Genomic DNA, 24,430 nt, shown 5'->3' on the forward strand with positions numbered 1-24,430 from the left:
TTTTCAGTCTCTTCACGCTGAGAAGACAAAATATTTAGTGAAGCGAGCGTATGCAATGATGCATGGTTATGCCTGTGGATTATCGAGAAGGCCGTGAAAATCCTTACCGTGGGATGACAGTCAAATCTGGCAGATGCGTCCCCCCTGCACTTGGATGGTTTACTTAGGATGACGTCACCTATGCCTTCGAATCAGTTTCCTAACGTGCGAAGCTACACAAGAACGTCGGAGAAAAAGAAAAAATGGCGCATCTGTGTTTCTCATACACCGAATGTCATGTAACTCTGCCCCAAACAAGGCAACAGGATGTTATCGACCAGCACTGTATCAACACGACTACGAACCATCAACAAAGATTTACAGAAATGGAATTTCAAGGCAAAAGGGGGCCCCAGCTCATAGAGAAACCAAAGAAAATGACCTTACTACCATCTGTTAAACAACAGGAAAAAACCATTTCTGAGGGGTAGGAAGGTGGAAAGCTGCTGCACTAAGACACAAAAACGAAATCACGTGACGGAACGTGAAAACTGATATCCTGCCTCGTACCATGGCCTCCAATCAGTGTGGGAGAACCCTATTTAATGTCTTGCCCCTTTCACAGCTCAGCCTGAAAGAAAAACATTTCTTTTGCACCTTTTTTCTTACCTGTTATTGTACAGTTTCCTGCATTGAACCGAGATGGACTGGAATATGAGGTTGCAATTAGCGACCTGCCTCCATCTGGCACCAAACATGGCGCATGAAAAATCAATGTCTTTCCCTGCATGGAATCAAACAAAACTCTCATGGAAACAAAGACTTCACGAGTTAGACGCGAGAATATCATAGTATTTAAGAACGAAAAAGTACAGACGCTGTGAAGCATTGACTCAAGGATGAGATTCTTTACAAGAATACTATAAAGTGAAAAACGGAGATGTCGATGCATTGAAAGAAGCCAACCTTAAAACGGAGGTCCTATCTAACAACTGCTGTTTAAAATGAAACGGTAGAGACGTGTCAAAACCCACCATATACTATTTGTCATGTGCACACTTTTTGCGCATAAAACCTGTTTGCAAGTTGCGACGCTTGCTCTGGACAGTTGATACGTTAATTGTAATTGGTTCCCCCGGAATTGCCTTGTCCCTCGGCCTCAAGCCTCCTTTTCAGCCATTCTTAGGGAACGGTACGGAAAATCCCTCTCCTCTTCCTTGCGCATCGTTCGCGTCAAGGCACGGGCACACACACACGAATATCTCATTTCATCCGAGTTCCTGGGTTTACCTCGGTGTCATTTCAAGGTGAGTCCTGGTGTTAAACCCTTCAAAAACATATAAATAAAGATGGTCATTTTCATGTACATCAAACTCATTTTCATTTGAACGGTTTTAGCACCAAGACTCGTTTTTGAACCAGAAGGCAAACAGCACCTCGGAAATGGGCCTAATTCATTCGCGTCAACTCCAATGCATCTCTTGTTAAAAAGTAATGACATGTTCAGCGTGTATAATACTTTATTGGATACTTCTCCAGGTGCCAGGCCACGTTTTTGTTTCATTCATTTATTCATTCATTCATTCTTTTCATTCATTCCGAGTTCCCTCGTGCTTCCAACATGGGCACTAATGTAAATGTAAATTGTACCAACTGTCGTCTCCCTCACCTTAATCTTCGTCGAAATCGCCGTGCGCTGAAGAACTCTGCAATTTAGAAAGATGAAAAACATCATCAACTGTTAGCTATGCTGTTTCATCGTAACTTCCATAAAAAATAACGTACCTGCCCATCTTTTCAGCAGTGCTCATAAAACGATTAGAAAAACATCGAAAGCTAGAAAGAAAGGAGAGAAATGAAATAGAGTTAAAATAAATTCACTCAGTGGTCACTAATTGCGCCGTGCTTTTTCTTAACTCGAAAAAGGACTTAACATTCTTATGCGTGGAACATCTACTACATGGTATGGTACATCCTACTTGGTTTCAATGGGAGGCAGAAAAACCTATTCTGACTTTAAAATTCCCAGCGGTACCTGTATAGCATCCTCTCAGTTCCAATGCTCTTTTTCGTCTGATTACCACCAATCTGAAAGCAAATGAAAACATCAGTGTGCACAGAGAAAGGTTGCATAGAAATTATTTGGAGCTACCAGCAGCGACTACCTCAATCGTGATGTCCCCAGGTTTTTGTTATCACAAAGCCTCACATTTGCCGGTTCAACAAGGATTGTGCTGTAAAAGGGAAAACCACCATGATTCGCAGGCAGCCGTAGTACACGCTGAGATCCCGTGTATTATTTCCTTTTGAAAGAAGTTGGGAAAACCAACCTCAAACAAGCCCGCCTCAGTGTTTCGTGACTAAAAACGTTCTTTCCCGTAATGTGGAGATATCCCGGTACTTCAGTAGGGAGCGAAAAGAAACTTTAGTTAGGGAACACGACATAATTTCAGGATACAAAATTAAAAAAAATCAGGAAAGCGATAACAAAGATGAAGCCGCCAAGAAACTAAGTCTTCCAGAAATACCGATCAAATGATGTGAATTTCTGGGACTATTAAATCTGCAATTATTGCCGCTCCCCGTCCACGTCCCTTCTCAAAAATGTCGCAGAAAACTTGTTCCAGCCGACCTTGTATTGTCCACAATGACATCCGGTCCGTCTATTGAGTGGCCAACGGCTAACTCCCTCAAGGAGGTAAATTTGGTCTGGTGAAAGCCGTCTTCAAAGTAACACTTTGTAACCTGATGATGAAACGTTAGAGTAATCAGTAACTTTATCAGTTAAGCGTTTGCATTCCTGAACAAGCACGATATTTCACTGTTAAGTCCAGCAAAATCAAGTTGTGCTACGATCTTGTGGAGCTTTGCATAAAAAGTAATAATTCAATTTAAATGGAACAAAAAAGTTTACCCAGTTGGAAACGGTAACGAGTCGGCGGCCAGCTATAAAGCTTGACCCAAGCTGCCTCCTTCTCCTCGGAGCAATTAAATCGGGAAAGCCATGGACAGGCCCAGTTGCTAATAATAGTGGAATTAAGACCAAAGAATCTGCATGAAACCAACATCATAACACCTGGGTAAACACCCGCAAGGACCAGCGTTAACAAAACAGACAATGCACAGGGTTCTGGTGAAGGACCTTATCAGCGATTTAAATATTATAAAAGCTGAAAAGAGCAAGGCGGATATAACGGTGAAGGAATACATTGAAAAAAGCCAATATTTCAAAAGTCACTGACTTTCTTCATCAGGTTTTGTAAAACCCTGGTAAAGAAAGGCAGTGCTTCTTGAAGTATTGCCTTCGTTCTAGTTTCTTTTCTCCTTATTTCCTTAAAATTGATCGTTGCAGACTCAGCTCAGTCTGTTATGGTCAAAGATTTTTTAAAACGTTACGAAACACGAGAATTGAAAAATAAATGCTTCTATGTCAAAGAAATTGTTCTAATTATGGTGAAATAACATCAAAAACAGTTTTACTTAGCTAAATATGATAGTTAGTGGAGATATACCTTTTTCACCGGGGGAGGGGTGTCGGCAGCCGGCACTTCATGTGCAACTGACGTCTTCGAATGCCAGTCCCTCTCACTCTAATGTCATCTATAGGATTTGGCGGCTAGGAATGGTGAATCCAAACTCCCGGATGTACCTACCATCAAAAGGAAAAAGTCTTCAATCACTGAGCTGCTTCTCATTACAATGGGGATGTACCGCTTCAACGAGTGGTCCTAGGTCTAATGAATTTTTTTACCCACCAGGTAAAATTTAAGAGTAGGACATGTTTTTCCTAATAGTAAGATACCAGTGCAACCTCGTCCCCAGGGAGCTTTTCCCTGGCTTACCCAAAGCCAGGGAAAAGTGCCCTTGGGACGAGGTTGATACCAGTGAGGTCTGGGTGGTTCCAGTTCTTTACGCAGGCAAACAGGCAAAAAAATGTATATTGAAATGAACCGTTAGATGAACTGACCGTTCCGCCTGGTTTTCACTAGCGACACAAGCACAAAGTTCAAGCAGAAGTAGCTTATGCTAAGTGAAAACGAACGTCGACATTTTTTCACGGTGATATAAGCACTCTTATGCCTGCGCTTCTGCTAGCGCTAGTGCTTGGGTTGCTTGTGAAAACCAGGCTTTAGCCCAAACAAAGAACTTCACAGAGTCCACTGGAAAAGTACCATTAACAAAAATAACTCGACTTCCATTACACAGAAAAAAAGACCAAAACTTTTTTAAAAATTTCTTTTTCCGAAAAACCTTGCTTCAGTAATATCATAAGTTTCTGATGAACCAAAGGGCGTGCGCATTTGAATCAACGAGTTTTAAAATTTGTTCCCATGTGCCCGCAAAAGCATACATTTTTCTCCAATTATAATATCATTATAAAGTCCTCAACAGTAATGGCAGTCATTTTGACGCTTGATGAAGACGCCGGACTTCAATAAACAAAAGGGTTTTTCACATAACAGAATGTAAAACGAGTAATGAGCTGTTTTAACCTCTTGTTGAAAGCTTGTCCAAAATCTCCATGACGACAGGCTGTGCTTGGCTTTGGAAACAAGACACAAACACATTAACAATAAAAGCTTACATCTCTGATCATTATCGGTACCTTGTTTGGCAGTAACTCAAGTTAGAATAATTGAAGAGCGGTGAACGGGCGATGCATGCAACGAGAACTACTGCGGACCTTCGGTATTTTTTTTGTCCAATGTTCGTCTTATTTTTTACAAGCACATTACATACATTAGAAACTTTTACTGGTAAATCTACAAGCGGTTTGACCAGAGCAGCTTACCAGCTGCGCAATCACTGAAAAGCTGATATACTAGGATGTTCATACACGAAGTTACGATAATACAAAACTATTACCATATACTAATTACTAATGACTACTGACAGCTCACAAATCGCACTTAACATATACTTCTGATAACACCACTCATTTTCATCTTTGTTATTTGAGGCTAGCGGCTTCGTCGCTTGCGAGAGAAGTGAAAAGGTCCGAGAAGTGAAGACGTCCAAGCAAGAAAGAGCTAACCTGAAGATCCGGTTTTGCAGAGGAAGCACTGCACATTAAGGCGCAATCTGTGCCGCTGTACCGCATGTGAAGGAACGCCTCCGTTGAGATTTGACTCCTACAAATGAGGACAGCTTTGTTAAGAGACAAGTGTTCATTTTAGTTAAATCTTGATTTTCCAAATACTCTATGTAGAAATCTAACTTGCTGACTAAACTAGCCACTTGCCAAACGGTCACACCAACATTATCAAAAAATGGTGATAATATGACTCAGTTTTAAGTTTTCTACGCGAGTAATATCCTTGCCACTCCTCACTGCATATTTTGTTCCTAATGACATATTTACTCGTTGTCAACCAAATTACTCAAAGATGAGAATCTCCCAACAAGTTGAAGTTGGGCCAACTTCAACTTTGCTTCAGTGGATTCGCCAAACCTTCTTGGTTAAAAGCACTGCGCTTCGTAACTAAAAATTGAGGTCAGGGGGCAAGACGACAAGCAATTCCCTAGACATCAACCTTAAGCTGAATCAAAAGGTAGCGATTTCATTGATTGACAAGGCCTTATCATGGAAACGCCCAGCCTTGCATTTTTCTTATTTTAGGGTGACGCTTAACACTTACTCTTCAAACCCTTGGCTTTTAATTCTTTGATACACTTTTCTGTCAAGAAATCAATCCTTTCGTCCAAAAAGCTGAAGGACTCTGCAAAAAAGCACATCACAATATCGATTTAGTATAGTGGCCTTTAGTCCACTGTAAATATTAGAGTTTCGATTGCTTTGGCTTAGTACGACAACCTTCAAAGTGCTTGGTTTTTTAGCGCATCAGAAGTGAGAGCACAATTATTGACATCGAGAGCGTTTTCCCGCACTTGGAAGCGGGTGGGTGTATTTGCCACAAATTATGATTGGCTCATTTCAGTTTAATCTAAAATCAGATGGAAGGCACAAGAATTGAAAAAATGTGGAGAGCAAAGATGGCGAGTGACTTATTCTACAAAAAAAAAAAAACTCAGCAGTTTCTCAAAACACAGCCAGACGACACCTGTCTTTAACGTCGTTCTTACTATCGTTTACAGGTTCTTCCCATCGAGGGACCCTGATCGCGTGTGAGTGCGACCATCAAAAGACGTCAGGAATGGGCTCCTTTATAGAAGTGGATTCAAAATTCAAGACTTAGCCTCCCCGCCCATTAATCTTTCGTTTACTATGTCCCGTATTGGAGGACCTACGTGACTAGAACATACCAAGGTCTCTCTCGCCCTTAGGAGACGTAAAGATTTATGACCCCAGCTGAGAGGTTGATGTCTCTTGTCTTACCTGTGTTATATTCGCGAGCGCAAGGTTCTTGTGCTTCATGAACCACATCTGCTAAGGCCAATCCGTACGCGGACAGGATACCTGCGTAACTGAGATTTTCCAAGAAAAGTGCGTTTTCGACTTGTGTTACTTTTCTACACAAAGATCACTTTCACGATACAATTTCGCGAAGAACAAGAGTCTCACTCAGATCAAAAGGGCTATGTCACGGCACTTTAAGGTGCTTCGAGGAAATCTCAGGTAATCAAGCGTTTTGAATTCAAAAACGGTCATATTTCGAAATCCTTTAATGATAAAGTTACGGTTAAGGCCCATTGCCCCTCGCGGGTTCTCTAGCGCGCGAACCGAAGGCTTAAGGTGATTCCTCAGTATTGCACTGAGCATCCTGTACGGTGCATATGGTGTGTCAATATTTACAAATTGGATCAAATTTGCAACATTGTAAATATGGAGTAAGTCGATCATACACACTGAAACAGTTCTCAAAACACGTGAGAGAAGTTGTGAATGGCCCATAATTCTTTGCGAATAAGTGCGCGCATTCCGAGAACATGGCGAATTTTGTTGTTTCGATCTACGATAATCGAGATAGACAGGTACGATGGTGTTTTACTGTTAAACGAGCGCGGTGACCTCTATTTTTCATTCCTTAACTATTTTGTACATATTATCCCCTTTAAAACAAAAAGTAAAAAAAAAACATGATCGGAAGGAAAAGAGATAAACATATATATATATATATAACGTTTAGAAGAAAGACAACTTCACAGCGTAGCGACTTCAAGTTTCATGTTTGGACAATCATCAGGCTACAGATCTTACATTTGCATTCTAACTCATTTAAAGACCATTCTAATACTCTAGGGGAGCGTGCTATTTTAAGTTCGACAAAAGGTATTTGTGTCTGCATTTAGAAATTAACTCGTTTCTTTTGTTCAGTAGGTGGCGCGTATCTGCTTTTATTATGTACAACTTTTCTGTAAGGCACAGGTCGCATCTCTTTGATCCACATTTGTATGGTGAGGCGAAAGACTCTATTGCCCAGCGTAGCGTGTAATTGATGTTATTGTCCTTTAGACTCCAGATATGCCTCGATAACTCCGTCTCACTGCAGTACTTTTTATGCCTGAAGGATTTAGTGTGATTGTTGTATCAGGTTTTAAATTCTCCCTCTGACGCTCCGTAGTCAGAAAGAAAACGAAAAAGAAACGAGTTAATTTCTAAATGCAGACACAAGAGCAAATACCTTTTGTCGAACTTAAAATAGCACGCTCCCCTAGAGTATTAGAATGGTCTTTAAATGAGTTAGAATGCAAATGTAAGATCTGTAGCCTGATGATTGTCCAAACATGAAACTTGAAGTCGCTACGCTGTGAAGTTGTCTTTCTTCTAAACGTTATATTCGCTCTACTTCACGTATCGAGCACTCTGCAGCTAACTGGAACCCCCTACTTGCGCTATATATATATATATATATAATTATAGCTAAAAACGTACACAAAGCCCCTTACCCAGGGATGTAAATTTTATGCTCTTGAAAACAACCACTCGAGAAACGTTTTGAGTCGACGTCGTTTTAAGTTGAGTATTTTTTCCATAAACTATGTAAGACAGTGTTCCATATGCTCTAGACTTTCTACCTATCAGGTGTTTTTTCAAGTGTTACTCTAAAAACCATCTCGTTTAGCTACCGCGAGATGTAGCCCTGAGTACAGGCATCAATGGGGTAAGATTGGTCCATTATATCTCTTTAGCAAGCACGATGGCATATCTTTTTTACTGTAGTTCTCAAAACAGGGATTAGTAGGGAACATACAGAGAAAGTTTCAAGAAAATCGTTCCACAACTTTTTTTTTGAGGAATCACCTTAAGGACGGCACCTAATATTGTTATTGCGCATACGTTATGCGCATCTCGAGATACTCGGATTTCCTATGGGTGGTGTTTTATAATAATACAGGGATATTTTTACACGGTTCAAAACTATGCGGAGAAAGCAGAACTTAGCAAGTGCTCTTGGCATCCAAAACGAAAATTGGGGGTAACTACGCATTTCTCAGAGATAATTAAGCTTCCATTTGGAAAAGAACGCCATACAATGCTTTGTACTTTAAAGCTTTTTATAAATATTGTTGATTAATTATCTTTGGAAAATGCGTGGTTACCCCCTAATTTTCTTTTGGATTTCAATAACACTTGTTACGATTTTCACGCAGAAAGACATACCGGTGAATGAAGACAGTAGACATCCCTAACGACCTTGCAATAGAACATGCATGTTGTCCTCCTGCCCCTCCAAAACACGCTAGCACGTGACGTGCTGTGTCATGACCTCTTGCCTCAGTTAGAGCTCTGATTGGTCGACACATGGTCTCGTTTGCAACTGTAATAAAGCCCATAGCAACTTCTGCAATACTCAGCGGTTCCTTTTTAACGTCGCCATCACTTTGAGACGATAAAAACTCGTTCACCTTGATTGAAAAACAAAAATGCCTCTTAAAACATAACTTTTCCGGCAACGATGATTCGTGTGTAAGAAAATTAATTTTAAGAAACTCTTTCAAAGAAACTTATTACATGCTTTTAAAAGTTATCATTGTTTTTGTAAATACATTTTTCCAAAGCCATGATTAATACAAATTATTAAATTCTCAATCTCGGATAATGCACGCGTGCTCTGATTGGTTCACTCAATCTCAGTTATCAGCTCATATACCTTAGTTTGACCTTATATGGTAAATGATTGCTAAGCTAAAAATTTCTTCCCCGGAACGCGAAATTTCTCTCTGAATAAAGCCAAAATAGAAAAAAAACCTTTTTTGTGGAAAGTTTGGATCGATTCCGACCTTTAGAAGTACGCGAAAAGGCAAGAAATGTTTTTGTTGTGAGCCTACGTCTGTCTGACCACATGGTTTTACACAACATCGCATCTTCATCAAATTTTTCGATTTGGCTCGGGTTTTCTTGCTTTCTTCGCTCGTATTTCGTACGTCCAAATTTTTGGAGTTTAAGGAATTTAATAAAACAATTATTCCATTCGCACTTGTTGGATATGAGACTGGTTATTGCCAACTCGGCGCTACGAGCCTTGTTGGCTATTTACCATCTCGTGTCCAACGTGCGCTCATGGAATAATTGTTAATTAGTTTAATTACACGGGTGATTACGGTAAATTCTCCTCGCTGATTGGTTGCACTTGAGGTGATCATTACGCGATAATCGCCTAGGCATTTTTTTTTCAAAAAAAGCCGCAAGCTGTTTCGTCCAGGTGACAGACGAAGAAATTAAGTGTTTAAAAGAAAATGCATCTTTTTCAAATAATCACCTATGCAATGATACTGAAACCATTGTTCAGGCTCGGTGAATAAAACCTAGACTTCGTCTTGGTTTTTATTCACCGATATTCACCTTGCCTTCGGTGAACTATTGTTAAATGTCGAGCGCAGACAGGTTCGTATCCCTAGACAAAGAAAACACTCACGGAACGACCAAAATAATAAAGACCAACAAAAAATAAATTATTAAAAATACAATCAAAAAAGCGCTTTGGTTTTCTGCTGACCAGAACGTCGTTACAGATCGCCATCTTGGTAGTGCCTCCTAACATGGAGAACGGTGAGCGAATTACAATCAAGTCATCGCTAATTTCGACCGCTGTTTTCTGCCTTGCAGAATCTATAAATAAAGGTGACCTTTTAAACTTATTGAACAACTTTATGAACGAGACATAAAATTAAAGTGAAAACGCATTTGAGAAAAAAGCCAACTTTCAAGATAAGTGATATGCGAGTACTTTAACCACAGGTAACCCAGGCTCACTGTGTGTGCCACATAGGTAAATATAGAGAACATATGAGGCGAAGTTTAGGACTGGAAATTTGCTAGAAAATGGAAATAAAAATCGATGAAGCTTACTATGTGGTGAGCTGTTGTTGTCTTTAATACGTACACGAATTTTCGGGAAAAATGGTCCCCGTTCACCTTCCTTCATAGTATATGAAGGAAGGTGAACGGGGACCATTTTTCCAAAACTTCGTGTATGTCTTAAAGACAACAACAGCTCACCACATGGTAAGTTTCATCGATTTTTATTTCCATTTTCTGGCAAATTTCCAGACCTAAACTTCACCTCATATGTTCTCTATATTTACCTATGCTTAAAGTTTGGCAATCTGCCATTGGAAGCTGACACGCTTTAAGAAAGCTTCTCGTCTGAATCGCCTGACAGACAAAGAAAATCACCAAGGATTGAGTTGATCACAGCCGGATTGCATTTGTAAGTGACTTGATTGTACTTCACTTACCGTTCTCCATGTTGGGAGGCACTGCCAAAATGGCGATTTGTAATGACCGTTCAGGTCAGCAGAAAACCAAAGCGCTTTTTTGATAGTATTCTAAATAATTAACTTTTTTGTTGGTCTTTATTATTTTGGGTGTTCCGTGATGTTCCGATGTTCATGCCCAGAATCTTAGGGAAAAGATTTTTTTACAACCTCTTCGGTCAGTTTCTTGAACGCTGCCCATGAACCGTCGAAGTCCAATGGAAGGTCCTCTGTTTTGCCAAAGATTTTTGGGAAAAATCTGTTCAAAGCAGAAATAAGAAAATGATACAACACTAATGTGACTGTTGAGTGGTTTACAACTGAATGTGGACAGTAATTTTGCGGTTTTGCATTACCGCAATGGGCAATTTGATTTTCACACAGCATTTTTGGTTGGCTGGATCTTTTTTGTGTTTTTTTTGGGAGAAGGCCCGTCTTGGTTGGTTTCATCTATCAACTTATTCCACCAGCTCCGAACTTTAATAGTTGAAATGTTAGCGCCTGCTTTCATTTTCGCGGGAGATTTAAACTGATTGGGCATGGTTGAGATGAGAGAAGTCTAGTTAACAACTATTCACCGAAGTGGAGGTGGCTAGCGGTGGATATTTACCGAGCCGCGAAGCGGCGAGGTAAATATCCAACGCTATAGCCACCGACACTGAGTATACTAAAACAGTGAGATAATATACAGCACAAAAAATTAATTTGGATGTTTCTTCACTTGTCACGGATGCAAATAGGGACGCCATTTTTTCCCGAGTTGCTCGGAGGTAAATAGCACAGGATATTCGGAGTTTGACGAGAATGTCAGCGCGCGAGTTCAACGCTATCCACTGTTTTAGTATATACTAATAATGGTTATTGCCAACAAGTACCGTGTTTTTCATCGAAAACAATTTGAGAAGTGTTCTTTTTGGAACCAACAACCGCTGCAACCCAAAACCAGTCGTAATGGTGAAGAACAAGACCTCAGTGGTCTTCAAGCGTTTTCCCGCGCTTGGCGTTTGGCGAAACTCGTGTGTACCCGCTTCAAGCTGTGATTGTCTGGGTCTGATGGGATTGGCCAAATAAATAACTCTGGATTTGTGGTACTCGACAGAAATTGTTTTGGTTCTGGGGCGGACATTTTTTCTCTGGTATTCAAAACAATTCAGAATTAGAGTTAGTTAGTTAGTTAAAATCGAGGTGAGTTGAAATAAACAAAAAGAGTTTTACGAGGGCACTGCACGATAAAAGTAATATTCTAATTGAATGACATATGTGAAATCTCCCTTTGAAAAGAACAAAGTGTTTAAATTCTTACTCGGGTAAAATTCTGCCAAGGACCAAGTTTGCATCAGTCACAGCTAATGGACCACCTACAAAAAGAACAGTGAAACTTGTTAAATGATCTTTGACAAAGCTCTGAAAGCGGTTTTTATTGTTCATTTGATTTTCTCAATAAAAACTACAAGATGTTTCTTTCAACTAAGATGGATGGATGTCCTTTAATTAATCACCTTTTCTGTAACACACTGGTCCTGGATGAGCACTCGCTGACTCAGGTCCCACAACAAACAGCCCCGCCCTAAAAAACAGGCGTGATCCACCCCCAGCAGCAACAGTGTTGATATCCAACTGCATTCACAGAATAAATGATTTGAAAACGAAGATAAAAAATTAAAATCATCACAAAATCTGGTTTGAAGGGCAAGAATGGTAAATACTGTCCAGGACTGGCTGAAGATCTCTGGCAAATTCAAACCTAAAGAGATGTATTTCTCATTTCAATGGTGACATCCAAGTGCTCCTTTTTAGGGGTTGAACCTATATACAACCTTCCGATTACTAGTTTGAATGCTCTGAATGCTCTACCACTGAGAGACTCAAATTAAGGTGGCTCTGAATCCTCTAGACAGAATTATTTAAAACTTTGCAGAAGTTTCACCATGCCCTTCTGATTACTTTTCAGAAATAAAAAGTGGGGGTCACTGAGTTCGTTTTTGAGATATAAGCAACTGAAAGCAAAAGAAAGGGTGTTTTTACAGGGCTTGCCCATTGCCACAGTGATATATTACTTAGTTCTTATTAACCGAGCGGGAGGCCTGTATGCAAGAATCTTGACCGAGGTCGCCAGTACAGACCGAACGCAGTGAGGTCTGTACCAGCGACTGAGGTCAAGATTCTCCAATACAGACCGACCTAGCTCGGTTAATAAGATGTTTATTATATGGCCAAACAAGAACAATTTAATTCGTTTAATGAAACTGGTTTGTACTAACTGACATTTTGCTTGCGAACGGCGATGAGTGGCGATGAGCTGAACTTAATTCTGTCAAAGTTTGCTCGTCATCCTCTCTTTTGTCATCATGCTTTTTGGCACTTACATAAATAAATATTGGTAGAAGAAAATACTGAATATTTTTGCATTTTAGTTTGCATCTTTTCACTGCAAAACATTACCGGTCTAGATGCCGCTCTAGATGGGAAAATCTAGACCGCGGTCAATATCGATTTTGGCCAATCAAAGTCGTGAATTTTGTAGTTCCCAGTCCTCGTGAGACAGAGCCATATAATAAGTCACAATAATGACTGTATCTTGTTCAGCAATTATTCGTGTTTCATTTAGTACCACAATATTGCCAATACATGACACAACGTTGTGGTTCGGGTCCTTCTAATAAGAGCATCACTTGGAAACGTTGAAACTGGTTCGAGCCTCCCTAATAAAATATGTAACAAGTGGGGACATTTGATGGCATGAAATGGCTGAATAATGGGGCAATAGGCCTTTTGCAACAAACGATCACATGGTACAAAATCCGCCATGCTGGAGGGCAAGCTCATTACTATTATTCCCCCACTGGGACATTAAAACAAAGGCAAGTCAAGCTTGACTGGTTCAGGTCTCTTTGTTTTAATGTCCCACTGGGGGAATAATAATGAGCTCGCCCTTCAGCATGGCGGATTTTGTACCATGTGATCGTTTGTTGCAAAAGGCCTATTGATCAGCTTGGAACGGGGAAGAGGAAAGCAACAACATATTAAAAAGCTTGAGGGGTTAGGTGGTGGTAATAATTTTGGGAAGACTTGGAGAACTCTTCTTGCTGACTTGTACTGTATAGGAGCTATTGGCTAGCAGGAGCCTTTGACTCTCCTTTTACGGGAACAAATGAGCCCAACAAATTTACCCGCTCCCTACTGAGTGGCTTCATAGCTCAGTTAGTAGAGCATTGCACCGACATCGCAGAGATCATGCATTCAAATCCCGTTAAAGCTGCCTGAATTTTTCAGGTGTCTTTAAGCAACAATTGCTCGAATTGTCCAGTTGCATGCGAGTGCGAAGATCAAGTGTCTTCTATCTTTCGAATATGCCATCATACCTGGGGAGCCTGAATAGTGATTCCAGCAGTTGTGGTTTCAAACACATGTTCATACTGCCCAGCAAAGCGAGAAACGTCAGTTGAGGTTCCTAACAATACCGAAAGAAAATGTCAACGGAGTCACTTTGGCATGAAATTCAATGTGGATACATTGTAGGGATTTAGGAAGGTGGATAGGAAGGAAGAGCTTTAACTGTGAAATACAGTAATGCTGTCATTTATATTTATTTATTTATTTATTTATTTATTTCAAGGTTTGTCAGAGACAGGTACATGAAATGACCTAGAAGGTAAAATGCCCTTTTGATAAAACAGAGTTCAAAATTAGCTAACAATTTTTTGAGAAGCACTGTACGATAAAGTTATAAATTAAGCCTTTTGAAGGTGTCAGGAACACGGTCTTCTGATTTTATAAATCAGGATTTCTGTAATATAATAGTATCACGCTCAACTTTACCTTATGAATGCATAAAATTATTGTACATATATACAGTTATATATTTATTTATAGAAAATGCTTTGAACCCAAGAGTTACCGGTACATATTTCAATAGAATTTGACCCTCGCATTGTGTGAAAGTAGTCCTGAAAAGGACTGTTGGGAGTGACTGACATTTTGACAACCTGAGCAGAAGTCATCCACAGAGTGATGTTTGTGATTGGAAGTGGAAAAAGTTATTTTTATTGGTTGTGAAGTGATCAAATTCCATTGCAGTACATGAAAGATAAATGTCGTGCACATGAACATGTACAGACTGTCGGCATCTCACCTCAAGTTTGTAAATGTAATACTGTAACATACAACACTGCTGCACATCAAGTAAAGCTATGATCCTTGCAGTTACAGATGCAATTTTAGAAATAATGCATAGAGAAGCCTGAAAATTTCAGGACTTCAACGGGGTTGAACCCGTGACCTCGCGATACCAGTGCAACCAACTGAGCTATGAAGCACCTGGCGTTGGGAGCTAATCCTTTGTGGGTTCTAATTTTTTTTCTTTTTTGCTTCGTGAGGATATCAAAAACATTTTGGATTCTCAATTTCCTTTGCCTTTAAACGCATTTAACCATTACCTCCCATGTCAAATCCAATGACAGGCTGATCTGTCTCTCTCTGAAAAGTTGTCATTGCATAACCAACCTGAGCAGACAAGAGGCAATAATTTTTAGAGATAAATAGGCTAAAATAATGGTTGTTTCCTCAAAAACATAAAATATGTTTATTGTGTATTCACAATATAACTGTGAAGGACTTGATCAAGATGGCAGAACTCTTATTATTCACCGCAAAACTAAAAGCACATGTACAATACCATATATGGTATAGGCATAAATCCATGGGAAGAGTGTACACTATTTATGAGTCAATGAGTAAATGAGTCAATGAGTTAGTGCAGTTGACCAAACCATAATGAAAGCTAAAATTTCAGAGAGTGCTTAGGCCTAATCACTGAAACGAGGGCTTAGGTTTAATCAATAAATTGTTGCTATATTGACTGTGAGTCTCATTGACTCATTGATTTATTGATTTATAAAACATGGGACCTCCCGTAGGAAACCCAAAGAAAAATCTAACAATCTTAATCCATGAAAACATTCATGGGAAAAACCAAAGTTCTGTAGGAAAAATAGAAACAATAATAAAGATCAACAATAATGATAAACAATATTGTTCCCATAATAATTTCCAATTCAAATCCATTTCCTGGATACAAATCTTGATCTGCAAATATTATTATTAAAATCTTCTGACAGCAACCAACGTTCCATTATTTAGCAGTAATTATACCATTGCCAATTTACCATTTTAAATTCTTTGAGAGAGGGGTATTTTTTGTCAAGATGCAAGGTCATTTTCTTGTCATCCAATACATGGTGGTAAATTCATTGCAATGTAATGTTTTTTTCTCACAAACTCACCACTCCCCCTGCTGGTCCAGAAAGAATGGCTCTTGACCCATAAAATCTGTCATTGCAAAGCATATTTCAATACACTGTAATAATTATTTATTCCCAGATCATGTTAATGAGAAATGTACATAACTTACATGTACAAATGAATATCTGCAAAACAGTATCATTTTGCACTCACGTCACGTACAGCACTACTTGTTTTAAAATACAGTACCTTGAGAGATTGTGCCGCTTTAACCCCGAAAGGAACAGAATTCCATAAAGCTCAGCAACACAATATTAAAAATACTGTGTTGGGCTTTTGTAGAGTTCAGTTGAACTTGAGCTAAACCATTAAGGGGATTTTTCCCTTGATGAATAAAATTATTTGGTATTATATTAGACAGAGTAAAATCTATCAGTGGCACTCTTGTGACGGAAAGGGTGAGGTAACCATCACAACAAGGGCATTCTTAATGCATTTCATCATCTCCGAGTTTTAAACAAACTAAACAAATGGCATTCTTTATCTTCTTTTGTTATCACGGCCATAATTATATCTGATTGTTTGATTCAATCTCAGTTTAACCAATAATAATTCTGGACATAAGGGCCCTGTTTTCCGACAAATTTCTTGTTCAAGATTGACAATGGCAGTAAGTTTTCTTCTATTCTGAAGGAGATGCTGGACTAAAGGGGGTGGGTGGGTGCAGGTTTCTGTGGGGATGGGAATGGGCGAGTTGACCGTGGGGGGAGGGGGGTTGGGGGTCTGGATGAAAAAAATTAATCTCCAGATTTTTGATTTTCAGAGGCTGGCATCTCTGCAGTTGCACAAATATTACAATCAGAGAAATGGCTCATCACATACTTGGCTACTGGAGTAAGACCTCCGTCAGACTGCATAAACAGAACTTTGTTCTATAAATGAGAAAACCAGGAATTAGTCTAAGCTTTGACATATGATTTCTCAGAGGACTGACAAGACCCAAGAAATGTCATGAAAACTATTGGTAAACATGTAGCATGGGGCCGGAGCCCAAGTTTAGTCGGTAAACTACAGTACCGCCCAAAAGTAAGTTACCACCCTCGCGCGCTACAGGAATCGCGTCGCGCGCTATGCGAATCACTTCACGCGCTACAGGAATCGCGTCACACGCAATGGCAAAAATCTGTAAGTACAGTGGCTTGACGCTAGCGCGCGATTTTAATTACCCTTTAATTTAATATTTGAATCATGGAAGGTGTTTGTGAAAGGCAGATTTTCGAAGAAAACATGTCTGTAATAAATCACAATACCTTCGTGCGTAATAACATTGTTATGGAATGAGGAGGTCCCAATGAAAACAAACATTTCGAACGAGCACATCATGCATTGTTTACAAAGCTTCATTCATCGATCGACAAACTGTAATATTAAGACATTTCAAGCTAACAATGATCCTTGGTTTGTATTTCCTTAAAGAGACTTGCACTGACGAAATTTTAAGCGCAAATTTTAACCTGGTGTTCAAACTTGTAATCAAACGCTTCAAATAATTTATTCGTTATCTAGTTGCAAAATAAAGATTGTGGACGATCACGCACATGTAATATCAATTGGGGCAACAGCAAATTGTCGCTTTATTTCAAGATAACAATAATCCTTGGTTTGTGTTTCCTTAAAGAGACTCGCACTGACGAAATTTTATATTATATATGAAGAATTAATTTTCCATCGATCTCCATTGCAATTTTCACGGTATTTTGACAATGTAACCCAGATGCGTGTTGACGCTTAAACGTCGTCTCCTTACGGCAATTTCGACGTGGATTTTTTAAATTGATGCGTGAGCCTATCGCTAATTTCTGAACAAGCAAATGAAGAAAATCAGACCTACAAATGATACACGATCGATTTAAGCTGTGATAAAGAAACATGCATGGATCGATTTGAAATCAATTACATTTCTTTGTTGTTTACACGAACGACGACATTTGGCCTTCGTGTGCGAGCGTCGAGAAAAATTCATTCTTACATTTTCGGCATGAAGTTTCGTTTTCAATGTTTGCGTATATTTAATAATGTATGTTTCAAATTGCACGCTCCAAAAGTTTTGGGTGTCTGGAAAACCCAAATAGTGAATAGCGAACAGTCGCGAATACCGAACAGCGAATAGTCACGAATAGTACGAATAGTGCAAATAGTGGCGAATAGTCGCGAATAGTGACGAATAGTCACGAATAGTCACGAATAGTAACAAATAGTGGCAAATAAGGGTGGAGGGGGGGGATTGTGACGACATGACGAAAATTTGGTACCCAGTACTTCCTGGTCAACCGCGCAGCAACGTTGGATGGGATTTTCCCGCTAAAAAAGCAGAGATGTGTCGGCGAAGGACAGCTTGAGCCCTGAGAAGAAAAGGTAATAAATGCACTGAAATCCTGTTGCCTATTTGTATAATTAATTGACGCAACGGTTATCAGAGTAGCTCGTTTGTCTCTTTAATCACAAACCACTTGCCTCACATTTTGATTTTATTCCTTTTTACAGAACGTGTCTTGCCGGATCGGACAGCACAGATGAGGATGATGAAATTTATGTTCAGGCGCCACTGTGCGAGGAGATGATCATGAGCTTGATGTATTAATGAAAGTGATATATATTTTTGCATTTTGACGTTTGTTTTTCTTTAGAGTGTTTGTAAAAGCATGCACGAAACTCTCTTTCGACGACAGGTGAGCATATTATTAATTTTGCTTTGATTACGAGATTGTTCAGCATAAGGCAGTGACTATTCGCGACTATTCGTCACTATTCGCACTGTTCGTACTACTCGCTATTCGTGACTATTCGCTGTTCACTATTCGCTATTCGCGACTATTCGCTATTCGCTATTCGGGTTTTCCAGACACCCAAAAGTTTTGCGGTTGGCAAGAAATTTTAGGGACATTGTTTTTGTTGGATATTTCTCCACCAAATGGTCGATGTTTCAACGAAATCGTCGCTTGTTCGTGTATGAAGAATTTATTTTCTATCGGAATTTTCGTATGTAAACCAGATTCCAAACAAAGGAAGAAAAAGAAAATCAAACCCGCAAATGAACGACGATTAATTAAGGGTGTGTTTTAAAGGAAATGTGCATGGATCGATTCGAAGTCAATTCCATGATTGCTATGCATTTGTTATGTTTACACAGAAGATCGCCGGTACAGCTATGCACTGTTCTCGTTACGAATTTTTCCCACCAAATGGTCGATGTTCCAACGAAATAATCGCCTGGTCGTGTATGAAAAATTTATTTTTCATCGGAATTTCCGCATGTAAACCAGATGAATCTTTACTGTCGCTTAAACGTCGTCTCCTTACGGCAATTTCGACGATTCCCATAGAATTTAACCAAATCAAAAATCGTCTAAGCAAACTCACGCAACCGCAGAAAGATAATTTATACGCGAAATTGACTGATTTTGCGTAACACTTCAGTACTTAATTTATACCAGAAATTTACGCTTCGATTATTCTCGCGCTACGCGAATCGCGTCGCGCGCGACAGGAATCGCGTAGGGCGCGACGCGAATCGTGTTGCGCAGGTAACACGACGCGAGGTGGTAACTTACTTTTGAGCAGTACTGTATAAGTCGGACTCGTGTTTCTCGTGTGAGTTTTCAAAGATCTAGTTTTGTTAGTGCTTATCTCGTTTGTGTTATAAACAGCTACATCTACTAAGTTCTTTCATCGTACAGTAAATGGAAAATATAGCACAAACCTACAAACCTCAATGCCTTTCTGAAATCCTGCAGTAAAGCCCTGGATGTATTTCTTTATGCAAGGAGTCAAATAGGCATCAGCAGAAGCTATGAAAAAGATCACTTTCATCAAAAGCAAATCTACAGGTAGATTTCAGAGGTTCTGCTCCCCACACTAATTTAGCAATGTACACTACAAAAATTTTGAAATTTAATGAAGGGAAAGAGTATTTTTTTTTCTGTACTTATCACAAGCTCTTATGCAAGCTGGGCCAAAAAGTAAATTGCCTCTGGCCCAAAAGGCATTATTATTATTATTATTATTATTATTATTATTATTATTATTATTATTATTATTATTATTATTATTATTATTCATCCTTCAAAAGAGAATTTATGGTAAAACTTAATTCACTGTACATGTATATGCCTTCATTGCAGAAGAAACAATACTGTGAGTAAGGAAAATTTTCATGCTGAGAAAAAAAACTACCCTAGTTTTTGGCTACAAATACCTCGGTTAATCCACTTCTATTATCAGACTTCACGGAAGAAGTATCATTACAAAAAACATTTTATGGCACAAAAATATGACAAAAGATACAAGGTCTTTGATTCTATAATATATAAAATGTCATATGTGAACTGCAGAATGAACATGAAAGCTTCATAAAATGCAATATACAGATTGAGTTTCAATAAAACATCATTTATGATTAAATTCACAGCAATGATTACTTTTACCTGTGTATCCTCGAGGTACAATTCTCACCATTGGCATGATCGTTGATGACAGGGACACTTGTTCAAAACCCATCTCCAATGCAATGTCACCAACTTCTTTCTCGTGCACATTGTACCTTGTTTAGTGAGAAGGAGAAAGGGAGCTAAGCACAAGACTCTTTACTCTCTCCGAAACACAACTCACTTGCCCTAACAAGGACGCACTTATTTTCAAAAGGAGCCCCCCTCTAAGCAAGCAAGTGTCACAGACAGAAATGTAATGCAACAATGTTCAAGGCACTACATTAGCAATGAGGTTATCAAGAAAACCATTTAATTAGCTAAGAGCAACAGGCAGTTTAAAGTTCTGTAATTCCAACAAAAAATATGATTTTTCAAGTTCTTCCCCAACCTCAAAAAACATTTCAATTTAGCTTATTTTATATTACAGTAAGAGAAAACAAAAGCAATGCTTTTGCAAAATTTGGGGGGACAGACAAAGAGTATTATGGTATTTTCCCAAGTGGGCTATAGATTTTACTGATCAAAAGGGTGCGGTTTAGGAATCAAAGGGTTAACACTTCAGCATTGCACAACTTGAGGGGCAAACATCGTGCAACTTGTTGGGCAAGCTTGAGGTGCAAACATTGTGAAACTTGAGAGGCAAACTGATTCTTGTTAAACCTAGAGTGAAAACCACCAAATACGGATTAAATACTTTAAGGTATTATGGACCAAAAATCTAACTCCCTAACTGACAATCTAAGAACTTCTCGAACCCTAAAAACACGTATCAGAAAGATGACTTTCGACACACGTAACTGTACTCTATGCAGCTCGCAGACTTTCCCATCAAGTAGCATGAATACAAAAAAGGTAAAGTCTGCTACGAGCCTAGAAGGCCAATCAGGCTGGTGCTTATATCTCTGGTTAGTGTAGCATGAAGCGACTAGGAGTATTTCTACTCCCCCCTGGATGGGATGCTGGTCCATTTCAGGGTTACCCCCAGCATTAAATTTGCCAGTACCCATTTATAATACCTGGGTGGAGAGATTGAGGCATTGTGAAAGTAAAGTGTCTTGCCCAAGAGCACAACACAATGTCCCCGGCCAGGACCCGATCCCGGACCACTCGATCCAGAGTCGAGTGCACTAACCATGAGGCCACCGCACCTCCCATTATAGCAATATAATGTCTGTTTATTCAGTTGCAATAAGTTACATTTTATTGTTATTCTTTTTTTTTTTTTTTCATTGGACTAAATATTTTACTTTAAACTCAACATATTAGCTAAAAAAGCTAGGAGTTTAACAAGCTCCCGGTTCTTGAATATAAATAAAATATGTATGTATGTACAGTGTACTGTATGTATGTAAGTATGCATCCACTCATTAAAACCATGTCTCCTTAAACCCAAAGTCTCCCAGGAGTGAGACAAAATAGATTTTCCTCTGTCCAACACAAGACCATTTTACTAATCAATAGAGGAAGTTCAGGAGTCATTGGGTTCAATTTAAGTAAAAAAATTCCCAGTAGCCTTCAAATAACACTCACATGTAAGAATGCATCAACACAACAGCCAAACTCTTGATTCCTTTGTCGAGAACTCTCTGTTAAATGGTAAATCAACACAATGTACAACTAAGACAAAGTGAAACCCTGATTTCTATCACGGGCAAAATCAATCATATATTATTAAACTCTGGTAAAATTAATTTCCTTTCGGTTGTTTCCAATTAACCTTTGCCTGTGTTTAAAGAACGTACATGTACCGTTTGCCTTCTGAGCTCCATTTATAAAAAGCCTTTTCCAAAGCTTAAGGCAATCTGTAATTCTTACCATTTTTTATGCAAAAAAAAAAACATACATCCTGGGATGGCCGTGAAACACCTTTACCTGAAGATCTATTCTAAGCTGGTCTTTGTCCAAAGGTTCCCACTCTTCAAGCTAACAGAATGAAAACAACAAACACCACAATAATTATTATTTTCTATACAAAGGGTGACATCAATCATCATATTTGTATCACTCTAGTAAATGATCATAATATTATTATTATTACTGCCCTGCCTTCTCCTTAAGAAAGAAAAGGAAAGGAAAGGAACTTTATTAATTTATTTAGAAGTGTCTAGTCAGTCTGGGGCTGGAGCCCTACACTGTAATTGGGGACACTATAAACTCATCTGACAATCAACAAATTGAGGGGAGGGGAAAACCAGAGTACCTGGAGAAAAACCTCTCAGAGCAGAGTCGAGAACCAACAAACTCAACCCACATAAGATGCTGAGTCTGGGAATTGACCCCACTGGCCACATTGGTGGCAGGCGAGAGCTCTCACCACTACACCATGCAGCTCTGCAAATACAACCCTATTTCTTTTAGGAAGAGAAGTCTTAAGAAGTACTAGCCCTTCATACTGTCCAGTAACCACACCATACAGAGAGACCTAAAATACAATTATATTAAAATGTGCAATAATTATAAATGTCACATGCCTAGACTTTTCCCTACCTTTTCACCAGTGCTCCCAGTGACAATCTTACAGTTTTCAGGTCTCTGAATTTTACTATCAGGCTGAACCAAAACCAATCTTCCTTTGACGACTATTATATCCTCATGTAATACTTCTGGGCATATCACTTTCTTTAAATAAAAAAAAAAATAGGAAAAAGTCGTATCAAAAGTTATGAATTTTGCTACATGCAAGCTACTGGATGAAATTGAAAGGACAGTCATGGTCTGGATTGTGAAAAAAGCATGCTAATACTCTAGCATAATTTCTGTACATAAAACAAGCAATCAATATTTTATTTCACTTGACCTTTTTTTCAGGAAATAGTTTTAATTTTTTGGCAACTGAATTAGTCTTTTCAATTCTTGTATTTTTTTTTTATGGCAGCCTTTTTCAATAACCAATACACAATCACAAGTTTACCTGCATATTATTACAGGTTTGACACTCACAATTTTGTCCTCCATTGGTAAAGCTATAGGATATTGTGGCTACAAAGGTTGGATGTTTATACAATTATCCTGTTATCCTGCTCATTAAACGCATGATGTTCCATGCACGTTACTAGCTAGCATTGCGAAAGACTTTGGTTCATTAATTTATTGAAATTACTCACTAGGTCAAATATATTAGGTCGTGTCTGGTTGCCAATGTGAAGGAGATCGTGAAATCCCTGGGTAATAACAAGAGTCATTCTCTCTCCTTTCCGTTCCAACAATGCATTTGTAGCCACTGTTGTACCCATCCTAATCCACTCAATATACTCAGGATCTATTGGTTGATCTGCAGGCATTTTGATTCCTGTAACCTGTGAATTAAATAGGCAAGGTGATAAACTATGATGTCATTATCTTCCTTTAGCCAACTGTTATAATATATAAATATTGTTTCCCAGTTTATTGTAACATAATGATTATTTTAACATAATTTGGAGACAGTCAAGTTCAACTAATTCAATTAAATCAATGGTTTACATGTAGTTTTTCACTCTTGTCAACAGACGAGGCAGACATAACCAGCACAACTAGTGATTGGCAATGGTCCACCAACATTAATTTAACAAAAATTCCATACATGTGCACATATAGGAACTTCAATACATGCACTTTGATACTGGGTTGCCACATGGCAATCCAGTCAGAAAATGAGTTGAATTTCTCCGTTTTATTTTTACTGGGTTGCCAGTATGGCAAACCAGTTGGAAAATGGGTGTCATTTCTCCATTTTTTTCCCCGTGTCAGGAAAATGGAAATCTGTCTCTCCCCTGCTAAGTATTGGTTTTGTGCCTAGAGTATCGTGCGTGTATCTTTGGTAAGTTTCAGGGGGTAGTGGGCAGTCTTCAGGTAAAAAAATAATTGGAAATGTGACAGTCAAGAATTATTTGAAAGAAAGCTCGTTGTCTGTTTAGCGCTCCATTATTCAACGAAAGGTTCTTCAGAAAAATTTATTTTGTCGCATATGGTAATTAATTTGACATGGTTGGGTTTCTTGTCCCCTTCCCCTTCTTCCTAGAGCACCCTCCTCATTCTCCCATCAGCTCTCCCTTTCCCTTCCCCTTCAAATTACTGCCACACAG

At 39.0% G+C, this 24,430-nt stretch overlaps 1 protein-coding gene across 2 annotated transcripts in view; it reads right to left on the bottom strand.

The window, feature by feature from the left end:
- LOC138018940 (5-oxoprolinase-like) overlaps positions 1–24,430 on the bottom strand; it is a 63,587-nt gene that overhangs the window by 37,201 nt on the left and 1,956 nt on the right. For both annotated transcript variants that reach the window (XM_068865616.1, XM_068865615.1), the window contains exons 2-7: positions 23,471–23,662; positions 22,854–22,985; positions 22,239–22,289; positions 21,897–21,952; positions 20,364–20,479; positions 19,648–19,727 (exon numbers count right to left, since the gene is read on the bottom strand). In XM_068865616.1, the coding sequence (XP_068721717.1) occupies positions 19,648–19,727; positions 20,364–20,479; positions 21,897–21,952; positions 22,239–22,289; positions 22,854–22,985; positions 23,471–23,662 (627 nt within the window). The remainder of the gene's footprint in view (positions 1–19,647; positions 19,728–20,363; positions 20,480–21,896; positions 21,953–22,238; positions 22,290–22,853; positions 22,986–23,470; positions 23,663–24,430) is intronic.

This window comes from Montipora capricornis, chromosome 10 (genome assembly GCF_036669925.1).
Source record: "Montipora capricornis isolate CH-2021 chromosome 10, ASM3666992v2, whole genome shotgun sequence".
Lineage (NCBI taxonomy): Eukaryota > Metazoa > Cnidaria > Anthozoa > Scleractinia > Acroporidae > Montipora > Montipora capricornis.